Below are 24,796 nucleotides of genomic sequence, written 5' to 3' on the forward strand. Positions count from 1 at the left end.
GTTTAAAAACTTTAAATTTTTTTTTATTCAAATAATTAAATCAATTTAATTTTTTAAAGTAAATTAATTACTTTTGCGTAATTTTTTTAAGTTGAATTTTAAATAAAAAAATTTTTCCTTAAAAAAATATTAATTAAAAAATCTTAAATTTTTATAATTTCTTTTATAATCTTTTGTTATTTTTTTAAATTTTACACAAAATTACGTATTAATTTTTTAGTTTTCACAAAAATAAATAATTTTTATACTAATCATACTGTCACTGGTAATTTCTGTCCCACTTAGGGGTTAATATACACTGGTTCAAACAACAAAGCTTTGTTCACGCGTCAATAAATTGCGCGCACACACACACTTACACACAATATGCGTGTATGTAGCGTGCGCTTTGGTATGCTTGCAACAAAACCGTAACTTTTGCACTTCAACTACGTTAAAAGTTATCCACTCGTTAACTACCTGCTTGCGCTTAAATATTACTTACAATTGCACCAAAGGGCCACTTAACGCTGCTTACTCTGCTGACTGTTTGCTCAGCCGAACACTCCACTGCGCGCTGCGTGCCAGCAAGTGCATGTTGATTTTAGCCAACAAAAGGCGCCTCCACCTTCACCAGGGCGCCGACAGCCAATGAAGTCGCCGCCGCCGTCGCCGGCATTGGTATCGTCAACGCGCTGATGCTGCCAATCTTCACCGCCGACGGCGTTGGCGACGAGCAGATGAAGCGTCGCTGCTGCTGTAGTTGTTCCTGCTGTTGTGCCGTTGGCGTTAGCGGATAGTCTTCGACGGATGGTGATGGTGAGACCATATCATTGCTCAAGTCACTATCGAACTGCATGTCCGCCTCGTCCTTAAGGCATGCCGACTCGAGATGCTTGTTGAGGTACGACTTGAGCGCGAATGTCTTGTGACAGCGTTTACACTCGAAATTCTTATCGATCGAATGCGTTTGCATGTGTGCACGCAAATTGGAACGGTCCGCAAAGGCTTTGCCACAATGCGCACAGCCGTAGGGCTTCTCACCAGTGTGCGAGCGTAGATGGCCCTGCAGCAGCCAAGGGCGCGAGAAGAGCTTGCCGCAGACATCGCAGCTGTGTGATAGCTTGTGCGTGAGCAAGTGCATGGCGAGCGCGGGCATCGAAACGTACGCCTTGCCGCAGGTGTGACACTTTTTGGCCGATTGCGAGTCGAGCGAGCGATGTGTCTGCTTGTGACGCGAGAGATTACTCGATGTGGCATACTGCTTGCCACATTCGGTGCATGTGTACTTGGCGCGCTGCTGATCTTGCTGCACCACAGCCGCCGGGTCCACCACGTGCTTGCGCTTCGAACGACCGTCGCTAACAAAGAAGGCTTCGTAGGTGTAGGCGACCGTTTTGTTGGCGCCATTCGCCGATGTTGGCAACTGTAGTGCCGTTAGTTGATTTGTGGTATTGCTGTTCTCATTCTGCACGCTGCTTGCTGGCGAACTCGGCTGTCGATCGCTATCGCTGGCACTCAAAACACTGTGCAGCGAGGCCGTGCTTCTGGGGCGCTGTTCATTGGCGACACAGGCGGCGGCCGCCAGATCCGCAATGGATGCGCCCGTGTGTTGTATGCTCGCTGCTGCAGCGGCAGCTGCCTCCTGCTGCTGTTGTAGCTGTATCGCGTGTGTGATGTGATGTAACGGATGTTGCTGGTGATGTAACTGTTGGTGTGTCGTAGGCGGCGGCACCGCTGTCTGTTGCAGCTGCAGCGGTTGCGGCTGTTGCAGTTGATGTGGTTGTATTGGCGGATGGAAGGCTGTGGAAGCACTCAAATCAAGTATGGCGTGTGCGGCATGCAGATCCTCTTCCGCTGGTATGCGCAAACTCTCGTAGGACGTGCGCAAACGCTCGACGCTCGGCCTGTCGTCCAGCGAGTATGGACGGTAGATGTCTTTCTTTTTGGGTGGCAGCGACAGCGCCGCGCCAGTGCTGGTGAAACACATTGCCAACGATTTATTGCGCAATACGTTGGACTCGCTAGTTACTTGGTTGTTGTTGTTGCTGTTTTGGTGTTGTTGTGCATGCTCATCGCTTGGCGCTTCGGTTTTGATGCGTATCATGGGCGGACTAAGGCGTTCACTGCTGTGACTACTGCTACTACTGCTGCTGCTGCTGCTGCTATTGTTGTTGTGGCTTTGGCTGCTGGACGCTGTCAACGCGCTGCTGTGACTCGTTGGCGATGCTGAAGGCGAGGAGGCGGTCGAAGGCGGCGGCGTGTGCACAAATGACGAATACGGATGTGCATGCGGTAGCGTTGGTAGGCTATGATGTCCAGTGGCGCCAGCAGCAGCAGCTGCAGCCGCCGCCGCCGCTGCCGCAACGGCATTTGTAATTACAGTAACTTCACCATTTTCCATTCGTGGCAGGTACGCTGTGTAGTGCATGGGCGAAGCTTCATGGCCAAAACCTGTAAATGCACATAAAGCGAAAGAGAGTGTAAGTAAATGTGAGTGAGAGTGAGCTGGCGATAGTTATGCGGTTCATGCAAAGGAGTGCGTTGAGTAAAGGGAATTTTTAATTTTACTCTTGTTGGCCATAAAATCAATAAAAACCCCGAAATGGGCGAATGCAGTAAATTCGGAAAATCTGCACGCCAAGTGCGGAGATAGACAGCGCAGTCAACCGACACAGCGACACCCAGGGCAGCACTAAGGCGCAATGTGCATGTAGTACCTACATATGTGTGTGTTGTTGGAAATTTTGGCAAAATGCCAAATATATCTACTTTAGTTAGCAGCAACATGCTTGCAACACAGTGTTGCTCTGCGCCGTGGAGTAATAGTTTTCGTTGCTGTCGGGCGCAAGTGTGCGGAGAATATATACAAATGTGTTCATATATGTATATATGTGTGTTTGTGCTAGAATTTTGAATTATCTACGTGTAATGTTATTTAAACAGCTCGGCAGGCTCACATAAATGTATAATGAAAAATTATTGATTTTAGTTGGGCGCTGAAATGATTAAAATTATTAATATGTCAGGCAAGCGCTTGGAATTTAGAGAGATAGTCGAGTAAAAACAACTAACTTTTAAAATTTTTAGATTTAAAAATAAAAAAAAATTCAAATATAGGTATATTTTTTATTTTCAAATGCTTTAAGCTCCAACATGTTTATGAACTTAGAAACGGCGATTGTTGAAAATTTTTGAAAAACAAGTGTAACTGTTTCCAGCATTTAAAAATAAATTATGGAAACGTGTATGTATCATCGCCTAAAATGCAAAATAACGTAACAGCACCACTCATATTGAAACAAAATTTGAGTTTTGGTTATAAAATGATTATGTATCAGTTATGTATCGGTTATGTATTGGCTATATATGAGAGCGGGAGCTTAAAATTTTATGAAAAATGTATGTGACATAAAAAACTCAATCTCGATTTCTATTTTTGAGGATACGTAGTTTTGCATTTCAGGTGACGTTATGTAAATCTTTTTACTATGAAGTCCCAATAATGCCAAAATGTAGGCAACAAAAAATGAATATGAATTTAAATGGAAATTTTCAAACAATTTTGAAAAACAAATGTCTCTATTTTCAAATTATAAAAATTAAAATGGAAATGCATTCATGTGTATAAATTTTATCTCTTAATTCTACAAACGCTGAAATGCAGGCAACACAAAATCTATATGGATGTAGAAGTGGATTTTGCTTGAAAAATATGGAAAATGAGATGAAATAATTTTCATAAATTAGACATATGCTAGAGGTTTAGTATTATCTACTTGAGAATTTTTAATTTGGTTTCAAAAAGTGGAAAACCAAAAATGTATCAATATAATTTATCAAAATTATTGATTTATCAATCAATTTATCATGCAAACTATTCCACTATAGAGAAAATTATCACATTAGATTAAACTTATTACTTCAATTATAGAATGCCTTATTTGAGGTAAATTTTTATGGTTCAATAAAAATTAAAAATTATTGCCTACATTTAGGAGATCTAAGAATTTCGAAGAAAAAATTAATTTTGAAAAGTTTTAATGTTAATTAAAAAATTAAAAAAAAAAAAATTTATCAATAAAATTTATCTGTAAAATTAAATATGTCTATATAAGTGGCTCCATATGAAGACGAACAGTATTAAACTCACTTTTAACCACATAAAAACTATTCAAAAATAGGAAAAATCATTACATTAGACCAAGCATGTTCTTTCAATTATAGGATACCTTATTTGAGCTTATTTTTTTAAGATCCATACAAATCCAATCAACACGAAATTTATGAAGAATCTAGGAAGCTAATGTGGCATAAAAGTTAATAGACATATTTATACTTTCTGCAGTGAAAACAAGGACTTGAAAAGCCGAAAAAAAATTTATATGAGCAAGAGTCTTCTTTGGAACTTTGAATTAAGAGGTCTGCAAGACTAGATCTGTTATGAATATGGTCAGTTTAGCTAGGGTTGCGCTAAGTCGTATAGAGATGGAGAGGATGCTACCACATATAATGACCTTAAAATTACTAAGCGTTAAAGCCGTTATATTTTCAAAACTATGCCTATTTTCAAAAAATATTATTTATAAGACTGGTTCTGATACGATTATGGTGCGATTAATCAGATTTACCTTCAATAAGGTTTGGTATTATACAGTAAACTTAAACTTATTAAGCAGTAAAGTCGTAATTTTTTCAAGACTAATTTTATTTTCAAAAAATATTATATTTACTTTTTTATATTTAAACAAAAAATTTTACTGATTTACAATACAGTCTTTAATACAGGGTAGATAACTCTCGAAAACAAAAAATAATTAAAATTGCACCGTTTTTTATAGCACAATGAAAGCTATTGGAGAGGAGAGATAAAATAGGAATGACATCAAACACAATTCACGAGCTTTCTGAAGTCGGAAAAGGAAAGACGTAGAGGTTGGTTGAATTTTTAAGAGCTAAAAACGGTTTGTCCCGGTTTCCGGCAAAACTAAGAACTCTATGGAAAAAAGTTATATGGCAAATTTATAAATTATAAATAATCCATTCAATATAAGTATATTAGCAGTAATAACGTAAAAAAGTATCCTTACGTTATATATGAATTGCAACTGCGGCTCAAGCCCCGTACCCTCACATACTCTCCCTCCTAGCGAAACTATCGCGCGGCACTTGTGGTCAGCGTAATTGCCGCCGCGTGGCATTCGAGAGATAGCAAAGCCGCCTAAGCAATCACATGACAAGTAGCACGATATATATCTTTACATTTGTATATTTGTGTGCAACCGGCAATGCAACATCAAAATAAAAGCATAAAACTATAAAAAGGCCATACAAACGCCTAACCCTACTTTTTGCTCGCATGAATTGCCAGCCACGCGCACAGCATAAGCAGTCATTGCTGCCACATAGCGCATAGCGATTTGCGGCGTTGCATGGCAAACTAATAAAATATGTAGCAATAACGGTACTATATCAGCAAGGATGCTACGGGCCGCCAAATATGCGATTTGCCACGGCCACGGCGACGCGGCAGCCTTAATGCGCCGTAACAACATAAAGTACATCCTGATTTTCATTTGTGAAAAATGGCTTTGGGAGCGCCACACACATGAACACACACACAGCCGCTTGGAAATTTATTTGCGCGCGCTTTAAAGCGCCGTTAGGCAAATATTCGATGGCCAGACATTAGTCGTCGCCTACAAACGACTGACAGCCAACAGTTAGATATGTGTTACGCTGTTGATTGCGCTGCGCTGTGCGGATGTACTGCCGACAGGACACTGCGGCGCTGCTGGGAGACGTTGTTGCAAGCTAATACGCGAGCCAAAGCGGGTGTGAAAAATATGTTAGAAAAGTATGTGAGTGCATGAATGCCAGCCAGCCAGCCTACAAAGTGTAAAAGTTTATATTTTTCTGCACATATAAGCATTTGTGAATATATATGTGTGTGTGTGTACGCTAGAGTGTCTGTATAAACTTTAATTAAGCAACTGCAGGGTTGTTATGAAGATTTATGCAAGTGACATGTGTCACATTCTGGGTCAACATGCGATGCGCATAACTCATGACAGGCTTAAAATTAAATATTTCAGCAGCAGCGCAACAAATGCGACAGCCCGACAGACATACACACACATACATACAAATGCATATGTCAGTTGGCAACTGTATACTTGTAGCTACAACTGCAAATGCATGCTGGCGCGCCTGTGTGTGTGTCTGTGTGGCTGGGCGGAGAAAATATTAGCAACAGGGTTGCACGCCTAAAAGTATGCACTAAAAATTCTCTATGTGTTTTTATATGCATGTTCATGCATTTTGAGTAGTTTTGTGTAAGTGAATACTAACACAGGCACACGTGCACGTAGACACACACACCCATCTGCATATGTACATATGTATGTGCTGTAGGAATGTGTGCTTGTACAATAGCTGAAGCAACAACAACAATTACTGTCTGGCTTGCCATCCGGTTGTTGCATTTATCGCATGCATTGCAACATTGTGGCGATGGCAGCAAATTTAAAAGCAAAGTAATGAAAAATAGTGATAAAATTGCAAAAAAATACTATGCATAATGCTTTGCTTGTGTTTGGTTTGCATTTTAAAGATTCTGATGAGGGTTTTTCGCATAGAACAAGAAGAAATTTTAACTTTACGGCACCCATGCTATAATATAATAACCCACAGCTGATTTTCTTAGAGCATGGAAAGATAAAGAAATCTTTATCTTGATTTGGAGCGGTCAGTTAATATGGCAGTTATATCTTAAAGTGGTTCGATCTGAAAAATTTTCCCACATAGTATAGCATTGCTTTAGAAAATTGTTCATGCCAAATTGTATGCAGATAACTAGTTAAACAAAAAAGTTTCTCATACAAGGACTTGAGTTTGACAGACCAGTTTGTATGGCAGCTATATGCTAGAGTGATCCGATCTAAACAATATGTTCAAATGTTATGCCGCTGCTTTCAACAATAGTCTGTTGCAAATTTTGGAAAGATATCTTATCAAATAAAAAAGTTTTCCTTACATGAGCTTGATTTTGGCTAGGCAGTTTGTATGGTAGCTATATGCTGTAGTAGTTCGACATCGATGATTCCGACAAATAAGCTACTTTTTGTGCAGAAAAGAACACTTTCAAAATTTCAGAACGATATCTCAAAAATTTGAAGGTTGTTTTGTGTTGTTTGCAATAAAGGTACAGCCTCCTTTTTTCCATTTTACCACTCAGTTCCTAATTAAACGCTTTTCGGAATCTTGGAATCCAATTTTTAAGCTTCAAAATAACAAATTAGTGGATCCAATTTCTGCAAATAACTTCATAGGTCTATTAGAGCCCGATATTAAAAAAAATATTACTATTTCGTTCCATTCGTTGCATATATATTATTTTTGGAGCCTGCGAGGGAGGACGCTTTATCAATATTTTACTCAAGAGAGCATTCCTAGCACTCAAATATCATATTCTACTTCTCATTTTAGAACCTTCCAGCATTACTTTTGTGAGTCTTTGAAATAGCTTTCCAACTTTTAAATGATTCCAAAAGCCTAATCAGTCTAGATAACTCACAATTTTGCTTCCAAAATCATTACTACTTAGGTGTGTTGTTTAATTTTTTGAGCTTCACTTGGGTTCTAGAGCTAAATATCTACTTTTTATTGTTTGGAGTTTACTATTTTGAGGTTAACATACTTATGAGACTTAAAAAATGTTCCCTTACACAAACCAAATATGCTTGTTCCAAAATTTTTTATTTCCAACCAACAATAAAGCGTTTGCCTTATTTGGATCACCAAACCTCAGCTTCGGATTCGAGACCTTTACCAACTAATATAACGTCACTTGATTCTAGAAAGTCAAGGTCCGCTCACTAAGCATCTATCAGGTGTGATTTTGGCACAATCGACCAACCAAAACTGATTTCGAGTTAGTTCTCATGCCGAAATATCCCTTAAAAAGAAAGTCGACTTAATCAAAAATTTAAACCTTTTTGTAACAAAAGTCAAATTGTTTCTATATTAAAATTACCGTTACACTCATATATATTTATGACATTGGTCGTCACTCTGACTGAAATATGAATACATATGACTTCATCTAAATAAAATTCACACACTTGAAAAACCAACTGAAGGCCAAAGTGGAGTGGCAAAGGCATACGGAACGCCGCAGGCAGTCTGTCTGCGCGCAAAAAATTCGCAAGCTATGTCATACAAAGATACACACACACATACATACATACATACTGTATGGATACACGACCAGCTGAGCTACAGCGGGACAGCTGAGCTACAGCGGGACAGCTGACTGCCTTAGCGTTACCAAAACAGCAAACAAAAAGAAAAAAAATATGCTGAAGATCAAAAGTGTAAGAAAAAAATAATAAAATGTTGAAAGGCAACGACTGAAAACGCAACAACAATGGCAAAAAAAGGCCAAACAAAGTGAAATAGTTTTAAGTTGCAAGCATAAGGGACGCCGAAACTCACACGGCGGAACACAAATTCAAAGCGGAAGCTGGTAATAGGATAAAGTAAAGAACCGGCCACGTCAAGCCACGCCGAAGCACACCAAGCGTAGGCAGCGCAGCTCGGCTCAGCTGGCGCACTTGGACGCAGCGCAACGCGGCATGCCACTTGAAAGTTCACGATACAGCCAACCCTTCTGTTTTGAGAGCGCGTCTCCTTCCAAACCTTTTTATGACGCAAATCCTGACAGTGCAACAGAAGGCGGTCGCCGTCTGCCGTTTGCTGGCTGCCACAGCCACAGCGCAGCAGACGCGCGCTTATCTCCTCTCTATCCCCTTTAGTTACTAGCTACCAGCCAACCTACTCTAAATGCTGCGACCCTTAAACTTGCGCTGCGAATTTTATTTTCAACGCAGCCGACAGCTGTTGTTGTTGCCGCCGCTGCTGCGTGTCGCTGCCACCCTGCTTACAACAGCGCGGCCACTTGCTGGCTGTCTCGTTTTGTGTTTTGCTCTTTTGTTTCACCAGTTGATTTGTCGACGGATTATTTCGCTCAAATACACAATTCAATGTTTGAACGATTTCGTTGGAAAATTTCTCGTAGGGGGAAAATTTAGCAGCCAACAACAAATAGTACAAGAGAAAAACGCCGAGAAAAGCAATAAAATGTGCAGAAACATGTTTTTTCAATTTGCCAGAAAATGTTGAAATTTGTCAAACGATTAGCTTGAAGCTGGTGCACCAACTTGGCAACTTGATTGGAGGCTTTAAGACGGTAAGACGTTGGCAACAACTACTACAAGTGCTTGAATACCATTATAGCAGGAATTAAGGGAGAAAAATAACAAAGTAAATATATTCATTGAGAGATGAAAGTTGGTTACATGTGTTCTTGCGTTGCGGGTTGAAACTTAAATTGAACGAAGAAAATTTGCAACCTAATTTTAAAATTTTAATTTTTTTTTTCAAGGAAAAGAATTTTAAAATATTTTTTATTTAATTTTTTATATTGTGCATTACGCGATGAAATTTTATTTTCAAGAAGAAAATTTATATAAATCTTAATATCTTTTTTTTTTTTGAGTTAATAGGGCAAAAAAATTTTCAAAAATTTGTATTCTTCCAAATATTTTTTTTTTTAACTGAAATATATTATTTGGAATTTTTTTTTTCACAATAATTTTTATTATTATTTTAAATTACTAAATTTAATTATCATGAAAAAAATAATTTAGGAATGGTTTATCTTTTTATTTTCTATTTATATTTTTATTTATATCTATTTATTTTCTAAAACTTATTTTTTTAATATTTAAATAAGGTAAAAATTTAGCAAAATACTTTGAGAATTCCAATTTCGTTAATTTTAACTAATAAAAGCAATTTGAGTTAATGCAATAAATTTAAAAAAATTTTAGAATTCAAATTTCAATAATTTTGAAAATTAAAACAAATTTAAGTTTATGAAAAAAATTTTGGAAAATTTTTCAGAACTCAAGTATAAAAATTTTAAGTTTATAAAATTAATTTATGAAATTTTTGTAAACTCAAATTAAAGTAATTTTGACAAATAAAAAAATTTAAGTTTTAAAAAAATTTTGAAAAATTTTCTAAGCTAAAACTATTTTTATAAATATTTCTTTTGTTATACGCAATTAGCTGTATATACAGTGTCGGACAAACATATTGGACTGATGGCTATGAATGCTAAAAACATGTGGTATACTCCAAATTATAGCCATCGTGGATGACGACCCAAAGCTAGAACACAACATGATGATTCAAAAAAACTTAGAGAACTAAAATAGTTTCCTGATATGTCGTCAGCGAGCGGGGTTAAAGCAAGAGCGTGTGGATGTTTTTCCGAGCTTGGCGTTGAACTTCTTCATCGAATCAATTGCAATATGGATCGATTGATATACAAGGATATGCTTGAGAACGACACAAAGCACACGTCGAGACCAGTGGCAAATTGGTTCGTAGCTCAAAATATTAATGTCCTAAAGTGGCAAGCTGAATCGCCGGATCTCAATCCGTTTGAGAATCTTTGGTATATAACAAATAGAAGGATAGACAGAGAAGGAGTAAATGGAGATAAAAACAAATTGTTCGAAGCTGAAAAACAAGCCTGGTTAAGCATTCCACAAGTAGTTATTAACAATATTATAGCTTCTATGCCAAATAGATGCAGTGAAGTAATAAAAAAATATGGTTATGCTATAAAATATTAAATAACAACCATTATTCCAATATGTTTTGTCGCACTAAATATTGAATATGTTTAAATTTTTCGTATAAAATGGCAAGGAATCAAATAATTTCTACGGTTTTGCATGTTTTCATAAAATAAATAGTTATTCTTCAAATTTGAGTGATTTGTTTATATATAAAATGATAATTGCGAGAATAGGAGATGATAATGTAATTCGTTGATATGAGTCCAATATGTTTTGTCCGACACTGTATGTATGTATTATATATTTTATGATGAAAAATTCATAAATATTCAATAAGAAAGTATTATAAATTCAAATTTGTATATTCCGAAAAAAATTCTTCAAATTATTTTTTCGCGGTTTAATTGAAAAATAGTTCTAATTGGTATACAAAAGTTGTGAATAAATATAATTTCATATATATTCTGAAAAACAATAGATTTTTAATCAAGAATCAGCAAAATTTCTGTTTTCGAAAATCGAGTTGAAAATTAGGAATTATTGTTATGAAGACATGTGTATTGCAAGTTTCTAATATATTTCTTTTGATATATATTATTTTCGTTTGTTTAATAATATTTAGCTGAAATAATTTTGTTGTGTTAATTTTGAATTTTTGAGTTGGAGTTTCTTTGAATAAGTTTTTGAAAATATAATTTTTGTTTTAAAATAATATATTTTTTATTTATAATTTTTAAATTAAAAAAATACCTTGTTATTTAATAAAAAAAACTTTTTTTAATTTTTTTTATATTTTAGAGGTTTTTTACTCTAATTTCCAAAAAGAATTAAAAAAATATTATAATCGGACTATATTCCATTATTGTACGAAAATAAAAATTTAGTCACAAAATTTAATAGATATTTTTAATTACTATTTTTTATGCTTAAATCATATTAAATTTATTTAAAAGAAAAGTACAAATTCATTTAAAAATTTTCATATTTTTCGACATAATTTTTTTTTTTATTTTTAAACCAACTTAAAAATTAATTGTCTAAATATTTCTTTTAAGATCAAATTAATTTTATTAAAATTTTTGTTCGGAATGTTTCCTCAATTATTCCCTATAATCAATAATTGTTTTGTCTTAAGAATTTTACTAAATTTTTCAAAATTATTTCAATCAAATTTTTATTAAATTTTGATAACGAAATATTTTTTGAAAATTTCAATTGAACTTTTTTTTTTACTTTTTTTCAATAAAATTTTTTAATAGTTTTTATAATAATATTAAAATTATCTGTACGAACATTTCGCAACAAAACTCTTTTTCAAATACTAAAATTTGATAAAATTTATTATTTTGTTGTTGCTCAAAAGTGTATGAACTTTAGTTGAAATAAATATGTATATTGCCGCCACAAATAGTTCCCTCCGCCTTGCTGTCTTTGCGACGCAGGATGTGGCCAGCCGCTGCTGCTGATAAATTCCCCAAGCATATGCATGGCATATAAATATATATACTCATTCAAATGTACTTATGTATATACCCAACAATTGGAGCTAGCCCAAATCCTTAGACAGCAAGTGTTTATAATCAAAAAACATAAGTTGCCAAAACGGAAACGGAAATGCGTGTTTTACTGAGACAGCAAAAATTCAAATGAAAATGAAGCGCCAGCAAAAAAACAGAAGCAAAAACGCGAGTGGAAAATAAAAATCATAAAGCAAAACCATGCAACTTGCAGATGGCAATCAGGGTAAGAGAAAATTACCAAAAGTGAATGTTACGAAAAAATTACGAATGTAAATAAGTAACCGGATGGATGGAGAAAATTGTGGGGAAACACTGAATTAAGATTTTTTTATGCATTGCGGAAATTTTGGAAACTAGCGGCAAGTAATTTGCTAGAGAAAACATGCGCTGGAAAATCCAAAGCCTACAAATGCCACAAGTGAGCTAATGAAGCCGCCGTCGGCAATGACAAGCCACAACACTGCCAATAAATTATTTAAAATTGTAAAAAAGTGTACAAATTAAAAGCAACATCTATACAACAATCACATTTCTAAAATTTAACTGTATTTTTTTTACGTAAAGTTACATATTCACACCGTAAACTGCCGCAGCAACTACGCTGCGTACACTCCGCTTCCGCGCCTTAAAGGAAACGCTAAGCGGAAATGACGTAAATATAACCAAAAACACGAAAATTTACTGCCAACTCACGCGCGAGCAACAAACTCTGCGAAACGCCGCAAAAAAAGGATCGCTGCTCAGCGCCGCGCTCTCTGCCGTTTCCCCGCCGCTTCCTGCAGCAAACCAACACAGTTGTTTGCGCGCTCGTTCCCCATTTATTGCACAGCTGCCCCACAGCAGCGCGCCGCGTTAGTGGCAGTGGCGACCATTACAATGACTCGTGAAAGCAGCGCAACAGCGGGGCGTACGAAATCCGGACAGACTTGCTTTAGTGTCTGAGGTTTGTCCATGGGCAGAAGTCAAACGTCTCAAGAGGCGACCAGTTTGAAGTTGCTGCTTGCCCCACGCGCCACTCGCTCCAACAGTTTACTTTGATAACTTGAATTGTTGTTAGCTTGTGTGTGTGTGTGTGTCTGTGCGTCAGCAGGGACCAGTTTAACAAGTGGACGCTTGCATTTGTGTATTTCAGTAATTTTTAAGGACTAACAACGAACGGACTGGTTTCTATTGTATGTACATACATATGTTTTGCGTATTTTCAGCTTTAAGTCAGCTGTTGGGTACAAAGTATTAAAGGAACCTTTCAGATGTGAGTTCCGAGCAAACTCGTGATAAAAAATTTAAAATTTGAAGAAATGGTAAATACCTCTTATAAGACATCCAAATTTTTTTTTGTATCATATTTCATTATAAAAGCTATACGGTGATTTCTATCTCATTTTTTTTTTTTAAAGAAAAAAAATTCGAGTTAACAAAACATAATTCGTTTTATAAAAGTAGTAAAAGACGGGTATAAAACTTCAAAACTAAATTTCCAAGATTTATCTCATTTTTAATCAAAGAAAAAAATTTTCGAGATTACAAAACAGAATTCTAGAATTTCAAAACTAAATTTCTTAGATTTACTAAAAATTTCCACTTTTCGATTATATGCGGATGTTTATTATTTTTTAAACCAATTTCCTAAAATTCTTCCGATCTACATTTTCAAACTTTGAAAATTAGTGCAAACCAACTTCACTTCCCGAAAACTTTACCAGACACTTTAACTGACAGATTTTGTTTCAAAACTCTAACGAGCGATGGTTTTTAGAACACTACACTTTGAGTAAATGACTATAAAATTTTAACCGACATTTAGCAGAAACAATATTGTTGAAATTTACAAACCGCTAGTTATAATGGTGGTTAAGTTATAACTAGATATAATAATATAAAATATTTGCCAGTTAAAAAACACGATAATAATGTTCCTTAAAATTAAACATTAAAAAACACAATAATCCATATTCTAAGAAAGTCGAACTGAATAACTAAGCAAAAATTATTCTTAACTGAACACTCTTCAGTCTAAAAATTTTTAAGAAAGAGTTTCCTAAAAACAATTTTTTGACAAACAGAATTAAGATGTGATAAGAACGATAAAAATACTAAAAATATATATTTCTAAAATATCCTAGAAATGTGTAACTGACTAACTACGCCTAAAAATTTTTTATAAAAGATTCCAAAGAACAATTTTTAGCTAACAGAGTTAAAAATGTTTGGGGAATTAAAAAAATTATAAATCAGTTTTATTTTGGTACAAATTTGAAGTGACTAAAGTAAGCAATTTTAGAATTTTTTAAATAATCAGTTAACTTGAAGTTAAGGTTAACTTTATCCGACAGATTCTCTTAATTAGCGAAGGCGAAACGCCTAACGAAATGCGGTAAAAAGTGTACGATTTATCGTTATTATAAGCTTGCTAACCACTGGTTAAACTGCGGATTAGTACCTAACCGCAAGTTAGTTTACTGTTTAAACTGCTGCTTAACACATAACCGCAAGCTTTTACACTAATAAAACCGACGGCTAGCACTTAACCGAAGGTTAGTTCGCTGATTAAACTGCTAGTTAATACTTAAACGCAAGCTAGTTGATCGATTAAACTGCTGATTAGCAAGCTATTTTTTATTACAGGCATGCTAGCCTCTGGTTAAACTGCTGGTTAGCGGTTAACCGCTAGTTAGCAAAAAATCAAAATTAAGTAAAATAGGTAGAGTTCTAAAAAAAGAAATGTTCTCTTGTTAAATCATACTAAAACGGGCTATATGTGAATTCAAAAAAAAAAAAAAAAAACTCAGTAATAATTAGTAAGAAGTTTTTTTTGTAGTTTGAGTACTGATTATTAAGAATATTCCAAGTGATTTTTGTCGAGATCTTATTTACTGACCATATGAATAGAAAATTTGGTTACAACCAGTAAAGGAGACAGCATAGTCTGAATTGATACTTTTGCAAGATATTAAATTTAAAGTCGGTTAAACATTAAGGTCGTTGAAATTATATTTTTTAGATATTATTCGGGAACTTAAGTTGAATATTAATTTGATTGGAATAAGGCTATGACTAGGCGTATAAATTAGAAAGGATTTTTACTTTTGACTTTTAAAAAATTCGCCTAAATTGAGGTTGAGAAAACAAGCAGAAATATTTCCAACAACGTCAAAAGCGGACAATGATATGTGTTTCGATCTCTACGACTAAACAGCTCAACACTAAATTTACTTTCCTTCTAATAATGGGCATACGCAGATTTAAAAAAAATGTACTTTCTTAATTTTAAGGGAACAAGAAGCAACATTTCTTCCATAAACGTCACACTTTCCGTTTAACGCTGTTTTTTTTTTTTTTGGTTAAAGACAACAAAATCAAATATGTTCTCTAGAAACTGCTTACTTTCCCTGTAACGGATAGGGACCTGCTCTCAAGAACTATTTTTTAAGTTCAAGAAAACTGGAGAAAACCTTTCGGCAATTGTTTTCATGTAGACTTACCGTTATACAACGCCGTTGCACCGCGCGTTGCTGCCTCTGGTGAATGTGGTGGTGGACTCGGTGCTGTAGCGCCCGCTGTCGGCGACGAGGGACCCCAACACGTAGCCGTAGGTGTGCTACCATTACCGCCAGCCGCTACAGCAGCTGTATTGCATGCAGCCGTTGTTACAACTTTACTGTTATCCTGCAACTCCGTGCCGGCTGTGGCCAAAGCGTGCGCATTATCACCCACTACATCGATCTCCTCATCATCATCGATGGTGGAGCGCCGCGACTTCGACGATCTTCTATTGTACTGCGTTTGTTGCTGTTGCTGCTGTTGTTGCGGACTGGGTGATGCTGCCGCAACGCTGCGTTTGTGCAACAATTCGTGGCGTAAAACGGTCGCTTGCGATTTGTCGCTGTCGTCCGCCACTGCCACGGACGTCGTATTATCCTCGATGCGTTCGAGCCAGGGATAAGCTTTCCATTTCTTCGCCATCAGGCAACGTGGCATGGTAGCGTGGTGGCGGGTGTGATGTTGGTACTAAAGAAAAATTGCTGCTGGCAAATGTTGGCGAACTCAATTGCGGGGGTTTGAGGCGTGAAATTTTTGGTTTTATTTCGATATTATTATTTTTTGTTTTTGGTGTTTTTGCGTGAAATGCAGTAGTTTGCAGTAAAGTGGTTAGATATTTCGTGCGAGCTAAGTGTGTGTTTAGTAAAAGTTGAGCGTTTGGTGCTATTGTTGTTGTTGCGGCAATTGTAAATAAACACTAGACATTGCTTGTGTGGAGTTCTCGAAGAGTTCCAAGCTTCTTTTTTTCTTTTTAAATATATTTACATTTACATACGAGTTTAGTATAAGTATATGTTTAAAGTTTGCCCGACGAAATTTTAGAGTTTTGGTCAACTAAGGTTCAAACATTAGATGTTGCTGCAGTTTGTTGCATGCCACTTTTATTTGGTGTTAAAGCGCTGTTTGCGGCACATTTTTGCTGGCAAGCCAAATTGTTCGAGCTGCCACGCTGATGCTGCCATGCGAATTTGTTGTTGTAAATTTCGCGACTTTTTTTTGTTGAAATTTTGTTTAATTTTTTTAATTCATTTTTTTTAATTTTTTTAATTATTTTTTTTTTTAATTAAATTTCTTTTAGTTTTTTTTTTAATTTTCGTTTAATTTTCAAAATTTTTTCTGCGGTTTTTAAATTTTTTTCTTCAATTTTTTCTAGCAATTTTTAAGCTTTTGCTATTTTACAGTTTCTCAACAACATTTGCTGTTGTCTTTAATGCATAATAATGCCAAATTGCTTTGCGAGTTCGCCTTTTAAAGTGTATTTTTGAAGACATACATATGCATGTATGCTCTGCTATGCTTGTAAATATGTCACGCCTGCCAGCGAGCTTACAAATTTCAACTCCTTGTTGCACTTTGTCGACCTTGTTTTTGTTGTATTTCAAGCACAACTGCGTGCTGTTGCCATTGATTGCTGTTGTTTATAGTTTTCGCTGGCGTTGTGTTGCACTTGTGTTCTTGTTGTTGCGTTTCGTGTGTGTGTTTTTATGCGTTTTTCGTAAAACTTTTCTTCGACTGCGTATTGATTTTTAATCCGTGATTCAGTTGTCAGCCGCGCGACGTTCTACTTTGCACTTTAGGGCCACCCAATTTGCGGTTGTTTCGTGGCGTGGCGTGGCGTGGCGCTTGTTGGCGTTCTAGTCGAGGCGGTCGCCGGAAAGTATACGAAAGAAAGTAAGTAATTTATAGATTTTGCTTAGCAGTTTTGAGTAGATTCGTAGCAAAATACAATAGTTTTAAACAAATGTCGCGTACAATTCAATATGTATGCATGTACCGTTACGCGCACAGCTTTCCAACACAAACACACACACAAATTTGCGTTAACTTTTTTATTTTCAATATTTTTTTAACACTTTTTTACGCTCTTGTATAACTGCGCGCCGTTGTTTTCTTGTTATTATTGTTGTACAAATTTTTTATTGTTGTTAAAAAAAAATTTAGTTAAAAGTTAGAGTTAAGTTTGAGAATTTGTTGTACAAAAAAAATAACAATGCATAGAATTGATTGAGGTGGAAAAAAACTTAAGGATCCGTACAAGAGAATATTATATAAGAGAGAAGAGAAATGCGAACCGAACGTAAGCAACCCTTGGAGGCTTATGAGAACCCGTGGTCAATGTACAGCGGCTTTTATACGTGCCACAACCGCATAGACAATCGTCGGAGCGGAACTCAAACGGTACGCAGTGGCAGTGAAACGGCAACGTTAACGTCATGCAAACGCGTTGGCAAGCGAAACTATTCCCAGTCGTTGGAGTACCAATATGTGCAACCCCTAGCGCGCACAAGTTGCACGCCCGCGGTAGCGAAGGGCAATTGAGCGCCCACAGCGCGCAACAACAGCACAAAAACAATGTGCGGCACGAAATGAAATTGTAATGAAAGACGAGGGAGAGCGCGCTCTGAAACGCTCATAAGGCGCTCTGGCCAGCGTTCGTGCCGCTGAGCTGTTGCTTCACGCGCTATGAGCAAAGCAAGGCGCACGAAGCAACAGTGGCGCTCGTTGACAAGAAACGCTTGAATAGAAACACGTTCGTTACACGAACCCAACCAATTGGCACGAAAGGACGAAGAGCGCGCGCTGCGAACGAAACGCACTGGCAACTGAACTGGCGCTTACACACACGGCCAAGATGCAAGTATATGCGTGTGTGCGCCGCATATTGTGGCAAAGATTGTTGAACATGGCTATAACAGCAACAGCAACAGCTACTAGAGCAACAGCCAAGCGCTGGCGGAAAGAGCAGCTGCCGCTTGCATGTATGTGTGCGCGTTCATGCTTGTGTTTTTTGGGTACATGTGTGTGTGTGGAATTAGGAACAGGAGTTTCGGCCGCGGCAGCAGCAACAGCGCGCCGCGCAACAATCAGGAAGTGGTGTTCCACTCTCATTTGCTTCGTCTACACGTCTACTGCGCTCAACTGTTTCAACCACTGCCTTATTAAATGAAAGTGTGTATGTGTGTGTGTGTCACCGTGCATGCGTGTGTTGGTGTGTGCGCCTGTGGCACATGCCACATGCTTCAGCGATCAACAATGGGTTATTTTTCGATTTGTTGCATTCAGTGTGTCGTGCGGCACAGCTGCGTTCGTGTTGCAGGCTGCCGTGCGGGGAGTGGAGCAGCAACAGCTTAACGGGGAGCACGATGTAACAGATGCTGAATGTTTCATTTCCATTCAAATACACACTGCGCGGCGCTACATGTTGTGGGAACACTTGGCGCTTGGAGAAATTCGATTTCGAATTTCGAAGTTGGAGCATTTCCTTAGCGACTTGCTTGTTGCATCTGCATATAAATAAGTTTGGCAAGCTGCAACCGCTTTCTATTGCTGATTGTGCATAAAGAGTATGCCAATTAAAATGAAGATCACGTGAACTCAAAGACAAAGCAATGTCTAAATTCATCATATTTCGGCTGAGGGATGTTTTGAAAAAATTTCAGTGAAGTCTGGATTAAAATCTGATTATGTTTAGTAAAATAATCGTATTTGACTTTATTGAGACATATCTTTCAGCAACCGATCAACCAAGGATATTACATAATGGGTATATAAGGACTAGAAAAAGGTCTACACCATTCCAACCAATTCTGAGATTTTTGCCAAATCTGTAAAATTATAGAAATCGTTGAGACCGTCTGCCATTTAATTACCCTCTCGATTGTCCAGGACTAAGCATTGCACGAATAACCGTTTGGTACCAATTTAATAGGGATGGCTCCAAAACGGAATTAGCCAAATAAGTTAACGCACAAACAACTTACTTTATGGAGCGAGTTTTCACCTGTGAATCACTGCTAAAAGGCGAAAAAGGCCATCAATTTCTGAAGCGGATGCTTACTGATGATGGAAGGAGGGTATAGTTGTGGTTAAAACCCGCATTCGAGAAGAACTGACTTTGTCAGTTGAATGTGGAGTTGCATTGCAACCCAGTGTCGAACCCAAAGTAAACCCTACCATGGTGGTTAGTGTGTTCATTCCATAATTCCAATAGGTACTGAAAATGCCTGGCATTTCTAGGGCAATGATCAACGCATTGATTTGATCCGCTGTGCTTTTGAGAGCCGTGGTGTAAGGCGTTAAACACACTGGACGTTGTACTTGCCCTAGCCTGTCGTAAGAGGCGACTCAAATCCAATATACACTTTGTCTCTTTTTTTGGCTTGCCTCGAAATTTGAGCATATCCTTGTCAGAAATAGTGCTATAATAATCAGCTTAAAATGATATTATAGACTTTGAATGAAATTCATTCTAATGAGGTCATTGAGTTTGATGGGGGCTCAACTGATAGTAGCAGAAGGTACAAAGTTTGTCCGGAGACTTAAATCTGGTACAACGGGGAGCAATTAGCTCTTGAAGTTCGCAACAATCTGCCCATTGGATTTGGCCCTTTGGAGAAATTCGTGGTTGCTGTGGTTTAAGACTAAAGGCAGGTAGAACGGAAAATTCAGTTAAGTGCGGAGTCGCACTGTGGCCGGATGTCGGACCCACAGAACGGCATAGGCTTTAGATCGGCCTCTAACCCAACCAAGGTGGAGGAGGTGACTCTTCCACCCGACCGATTGGAACCAAATAATACTTGCAAAAAACATCTATTATTTGGGGCGCTGATCAAAACATTGTTTTGGCCAATATGCTTTTAAACACCGTGAGGCTATGCCGTCAACGGAAGGTACTAACGTAAAACACAGCGACTGTTGTACCCGCACTGTCAATTATTGGATCCTCGGAAGGAAGCAATTGTCAGGAAGTGGGCAGCTTTGCCAATAAGAGAGCAATTGTGTTCCATCAGGAGAGCGCCAGGTTATCACATCGATACTGACTCGACAGAATCTACACTGTAATGACGGCAAGTTATCAAACTAAACGGTGAATATTTACACTAAAATAGTTAGTTCTAATTATACAAAATAAAACTTTCAATCTAATGCAAATTTAGTGTTTTTTTTTTTTGGATCTGTTACGACAATTTAGAAGCTTTGGTTTATCGCATCCTGAAGCAGCATAAGCCTCCTTCCAATATCAAGAAAGATCTGTCGAGGTTTTACCAAGGATTTTAAAATTTTATTCAGATTATTGCGGTTCCAAGAAAACGTGAGGGTACAGGGATTGTCCGGAAAGTAAAAGGACTGATTTTCTTCCGCCGCGACTGTACTTCGGAGCGTGCGCGCACCGACTGGATTCAGTAGAGTGCGTTTCTAGCTAACGAAGGAGCGGCTAGAGCAGAGGTACGCGATTAAATTATATATGAAACTCGGTAAATCTGCGGCAGAGACGTTTGATATGATCATGCAGGCTTACTCAGATGTTGCTTTCGCAGGAAGTGGTGTGTTTCGGTGGCACCGGACCGTTTTGAAGGGCAAGGAAGACGTCGCTGATGAAGACCGTACTGCGACTTCGACAAACACCGACAAAGTGACTCGTGTGCGCAAAGTTTTTAACTCAGACCGTCTACTATGTATTCGGTAATTACCCAGTGGGTTAAATTTTACAAAATCTGCAATTCTTGATATTATGACGGAGCACTTGAACATGCGCAAGGTGTGCGCGAAGATAGTCCCAAAAGAACTCACTGACGACCAGAAATTATGGCGAGTTTCTTCTTTAAATTCTTCAATTTCAAATCGGAAGTATTTATAAAATCAATCCTACAGTTCTTCCCTTATGGTTTCTGGTGACTCTTTTAAAATTTAACTTCGAGAACGGTCTGCATGGATTGTTTACTGTTATAAAAATAATTTTATCCTAAGAGTTGTATATTAGGTCTGCCACGAAGTTTGTAAAACTTGTCGGCCTTCGAACATATTACTCATATTTTATTTTTTTTTTTTTTTGCGGGCGATGGGGTGGAAAATGCATTCCGCTATCGTCACAGCATGCTGTATGTGCCACTTGCTGGTCACTAAAAACCCCCCCTCTAAGGAACCGTCGCCCACCCTGGGACCGCGTTTGCATTACTTCAGGGACTCATATTGGACGACTATAGCGTATAGCTGGCATATAAACGTTAACGATTTCTGATTTTCGACTTTATCGACCATTGATGAAACATCAAAAATAATGAACTCTCCTACCTTTCGAACTACTTTCAAAAAACTCTGACCTAGCGACTGAGCTAAATATTGACTTCAAAGGCAATAAGAAAGCAACAAGGGTGAGCATAAGCACCGAGAAAGCAGCACAAATGGACCTGCAACAACACCGCAATACACACAACTCCACCCACAATCAACACACACTGAAATATATAAAAGTGTAGATTTCTTTGTAAGTGTTGGGAGTAAAGTCAAAAACTGCGCGGGCGGCAAAAAACTGTTGCTTGCGAGAATTTACATCAAAATACTTGCCAAAAACAAAATCAACAACTGCAACAACAACAACAGACAATGTTAACACACAAACCCAAAAGGCGCAGATTTAGTGGCACAAACTAAAAAGGTAGCGCAACTTTTCGAGGCAACAGGCATTAAGGACTGAAGCAGCTTTCTTGCTTTGTTTGTTTGTGTTGTGGTTGTTGTTGGGGCGGCAAAACCGCAAGTAACACACTGCCGAGCTCTTGGCTTTGTTGTATTGCACTATGCCACGTTGTGCGGTGTGGTGTGATGCAACGCTATGTGGCAACTTGAAATTTTGCCGCTGTCAGCAGCAGCGGCAACAAAATTGCGATGCAACAACAATAAAAAAGTAGAAACAAAAACAAGAACTTGCTGCTGTTGCTGCTAAGTCTGGGAGGCTTATCAAAAAATCTCTTCATTTCTTCCTAAAGCGCCTGGGCGGCTCAAGTCTGGGAAGAATTGCGGTGCGCATACATTAATACATACACATACACATATATACATAGTACATACACAGCGGCATAAATATGCTTACATGCGGCCGCCTCGCTGCAATGCTTGTAGCCGTCAGCCGACAGTCTCGCTTGCCACATCAGCTCTTTTTGCAACAAATAACGGCACGACGCGCAGTTAGTCGTGTGTATTTGTGTGTGTGTGCTGGCGTTGTGTTAAGCAGCAGAGTTTCAAGTTTGCGGCCGGATATGGCAGTGATTGACATTGTTGCCTCATGCAGTTAGTGGCTGTGTGGCGGCTGCTTACTCGCTTGATTCATGAGCATGTTGAATATGGATTTTTGCAAGAAATATTTCATTATACTTAATGCTGAAGGATTTCGTAAGATAAGCGTTGAATATGAAAATGCAACTGTGGCACTGCCACCAATACCATCAAGCGAACTGCGAGCACATACACTAAAGTTGCTTACTGCGCCTCATGTTGCACGTTGCTTACATATGTATGTACATGTGTATATGTTTAGAAAAGGCTGAGAATGCGCTGGTATTTCGTGCTGAACTCAAGTGTAAAGCATAAATAGAAATGTGATGAACGTTAAGATCTGAAAATTGATATGTTGTAGATATGTCTTTGGGAAAGTGGGATTTGGAAGCTCAAAACTTTTGATTTTATATTTTATTGCATTGTTTGTATTATGAGGGCAGTAGGCTTCTACAGGATATGTTTTTATATAATGAAGAGTTTCGGTAGTTTATCTTTTCAGTTTAGTAATGTTATTTCAAAAAACAATAAAAATCTTAAATTATCAAAAATTAATGATGGGAAACTCTCGAACCGTGAGCGAATGAAACGAAGTTTTAGACTTCTGCACTTTCTTCAATTTCTTGCAGGAAAAAGTGATGCGCACCGCTTATCCGAGTTAAGTCGCACTAACTTCTCGAACAGGACAACGTTGCTGGAATGCACAGATGACGTTAACATCATAGAACTTAACAAGAGCCTTTCTAACAACTTGAATCACTACATCGCAGATGCCAATCGCAGCTTTTGCCCTGCTCACATATCGATTTGGAATGTGTAGATTTGGAGAAGTCGCTGGAGGAAAATCGCTATGAGCTGTCGATGTTAGAGAGGAAGCGGGGTTGGGAGGAGAGTTTTATATAAGAAGCTCTACGTAAATCTTAACTTTAGATTGCAGGAACACTGATTTTCCGGCAGAAGTGGCAGCTATTAAATGGCGGTATACGTACTGCTACGAAACGTAACGTCTTTCAGAGACGTGAGCATTCACTACGACAGCAGAGTGACAATACTGAGCTAACTGTGTGCTCCAAGCTATTCAAGGAGTACCTTGACTAGAAAGAGCCTCAAGCTAAATCATCAACAGACTCCGCCGGATCAAAACGGAATCGCTGGCAACTGCAAAGACCATAAGTTTGCCGGAGGAGGCACCCTTGACCCCATCGGAATGGGAATTAGCTGGATCTTCATTTGAGTATTGCATTCTAGCACTGGATTAATGGTCCTCGGGTACACTCGACCAGCAACAGTGCGACTGCGAAATCATTTTGGTCTAGAATAGAGCGCAGGAGACCTATTGCACTAATTGATCTTAGCAAAGTTCTTCTAGCCGCAATCTTATAGCTTTTTATTGGACACTGTCCAATAGACATTCACCTAGTAAGGCTAAAAATCTTATCGGAAAGTTGTATGGGGTCTTTGCAAGACTTAGACTGAAACATCTCGGTAGTCTTACCATAGACATAATCAAAGCGAACATTAGCCATCTCAACCATATTTATGATAGGCTGAAAACCCTTTGTCGATTATTAAGGGTCTTATGAACCATTATACTTCAGTTTTAGGTAAGACAATGAACCGGCGGAACCGGTCCAAGTGATATCCCTGGTAGAATCGGCCTCTTAATTCAACCAGATTTTGTATATAATATCTTGAAGCCAGCAGAAATACTACCAACAATCTAAGCCTGAAAATCAAGCTAAAATAACTTTTCCCAACAGGTGCTACTTTGGCATTGGTAGGCAATTGAGAAGCAAATCCCTCTTGCGACAAAACAAAGACAATAAGTATCTATAAGACTCTTGTCATTCCCGTCCTATTATACGACACAGAAATATGGACGTTGACGAACCGTAATAAGAAAACACTTGGAGCTTTCAAGAGAACTGTTCTCCCAAGCTCTTTGGAGTTAAGCACATAAAAGTCCAACGAATGCGCTGGTTTAAACTTTGTCGTACGCATGGAAGGCGATACTCCAGCGAAAAGTTCTTTTGATTCGAGACCCATGGGTAATAT

General features: G+C 37.9%; 1 protein-coding gene across 1 annotated transcript; it reads right to left on the reverse strand.

Annotated features, from left to right (window-relative positions):
• Nucleotides 1-270: 270 nt before the first annotated feature.
• LOC120777639 (protein sister of odd and bowel) lies at nucleotides 271-16,683 on the reverse strand. The gene is made up of 2 exons (XM_040109092.1): nucleotides 15,634-16,683; nucleotides 271-2,433 (listed from the first exon to the last, which is right to left on the reverse strand). The coding sequence occupies exons 1-2, from the start codon at nucleotides 16,127-16,129 to the stop codon at nucleotides 584-586; spliced, it is 2,346 nt and encodes a 781-aa protein (XP_039965026.1). The 5' UTR covers nucleotides 16,130-16,683; the 3' UTR covers nucleotides 271-583.
• Nucleotides 16,684-24,796: the final 8,113 nt, after the last annotated feature.

This window comes from Bactrocera tryoni, chromosome 5 (assembly GCF_016617805.1).
Source record: "Bactrocera tryoni isolate S06 chromosome 5, CSIRO_BtryS06_freeze2, whole genome shotgun sequence".
NCBI classification, from domain to species: domain Eukaryota; kingdom Metazoa; phylum Arthropoda; class Insecta; order Diptera; family Tephritidae; genus Bactrocera; species Bactrocera tryoni.

What these genes read in the sequence shown, in the direction of transcription:
- LOC120777639 (XM_040109092.1), bottom strand. Translation starts at nt 16,129, where the DNA reads ATGCCACGTTGCCTGATGGCGAAGAAATGGAAAGCTTATCCCTGGCTC. An exon ending in TGCAACGGCGTTGTATAACG is followed by an intron (nt 2,434 to 15,633) that starts GTAAGTCTACAT and finishes GTGCATTTACAG; the next exon opens with GTTTTGGCCATGAAGCTTCG.